Here is a 1,006-nt window from a genome sequence, read left to right as displayed (position 1 = left end):
CAATCCATGGCAGTGCTCCCTTCCTCCTCCCTCACAGCAAGGCTTCTCAAGCTCAGCCAGGCACTTCAAAAGCACGGAGGCTGAGGTTCCAGCCTGGTGAGTCTGGCAGTTGTACAAGCTCCCTGGGGACTTTTGCTGTGCATCTAGGTTTGAGAATCACTCCTCAAGTGTCCTGAACAGATGAAGGACCCAAGGTTGGACAGGAGACTGTGTCCTAATGAGCACAGAGGACTGTCCTGCAGAGCGCTGCCCAGCCATGGACTTGATGGGGGTAGAGGGCAAGAGCGAGGCTGTACCCAGGAGGCTGGGAGGCCCAGCTCTAATCTCTCCCTTCAGTAAAGAGGCTCAAAGGAAAAGGGAGAGTAAAGCACCAACTCCAAAGGGAGGGAAATTTTGTTTCTGTTTACTCTCTTATTTTTAAAGTGAATTGTAAAAAGCCACTCTTTGTAGATACGCTGAATACCACTATCCAACAATTAACACAGTGAAGAGAAGATTAGCCAGATGGGAGCCGATAGCAGGAGAGGCCGGGGTCTTGCCTTCCAGGGGCCGGGCGACATGAGGTTTTAGCCCCCTTGTCTTGGCAGTTGGATGGTCAAAGTGGTGAAAACCTTGCTGCTGAAGATGGGCTGCTCATACGAGGCCGCCTTTCTGGAGGAACAGGGTGGCTGGGAGCTCATGGGGCAGGCGGAGAACCACCATCGCGGAGTGTCCTTGCTGGCAAGGTGAGGCCTGGCACCATCACTCCCGCCCCCCTACCTCCCCAGGCAGGGTTCAGAGGGAGGGGAGAGACCTCGGCATCTTCAGGCAGACTTGGGTTCGCATCTGTCTCTAGGCAAGACCCTCCTATTAGTCCATCACCTCTTCTCTAAAACCAGCAGAGTGTTGTCTACCTCAGCGAGTAGACAATACAGATGTGAAAGATGGTACAACACACTCTACAGAAGCAAACTGTGGTTACCATAGTACCTGGCAACTGCAGAGCACGTAGATTTTTTTACTATGC

At 52.8% G+C, this 1,006-nt stretch overlaps 1 protein-coding gene across 1 annotated transcript in view; it reads left to right on the top strand.

The window, feature by feature from the left end:
• MROH7 (maestro heat like repeat family member 7) overlaps nucleotides 1-1,006 on the top strand; it is a 39,571-nt gene that overhangs the window by 26,035 nt on the left and 12,530 nt on the right. The window contains exon 12 of the mRNA XM_011370513.2: nucleotides 588-725. Coding sequence (XP_011368815.1) covers nucleotides 588-725 — 138 coding nt within the window. The remainder of the gene's footprint in view (nucleotides 1-587; nucleotides 726-1,006) is intronic.

The sequence above is a fragment of the Pteropus vampyrus genome, unplaced genomic scaffold, assembly GCF_000151845.1.
Source record: "Pteropus vampyrus isolate Shadow unplaced genomic scaffold, Pvam_2.0 Scaffold170, whole genome shotgun sequence".
Classification (NCBI taxonomy): Eukaryota; Metazoa; Chordata; class Mammalia; order Chiroptera; family Pteropodidae; genus Pteropus; species Pteropus vampyrus.
The sequence above is the reverse complement of the archived record's forward strand: the minus strand, read 5'-3'. Positions and strand labels throughout refer to the sequence as shown.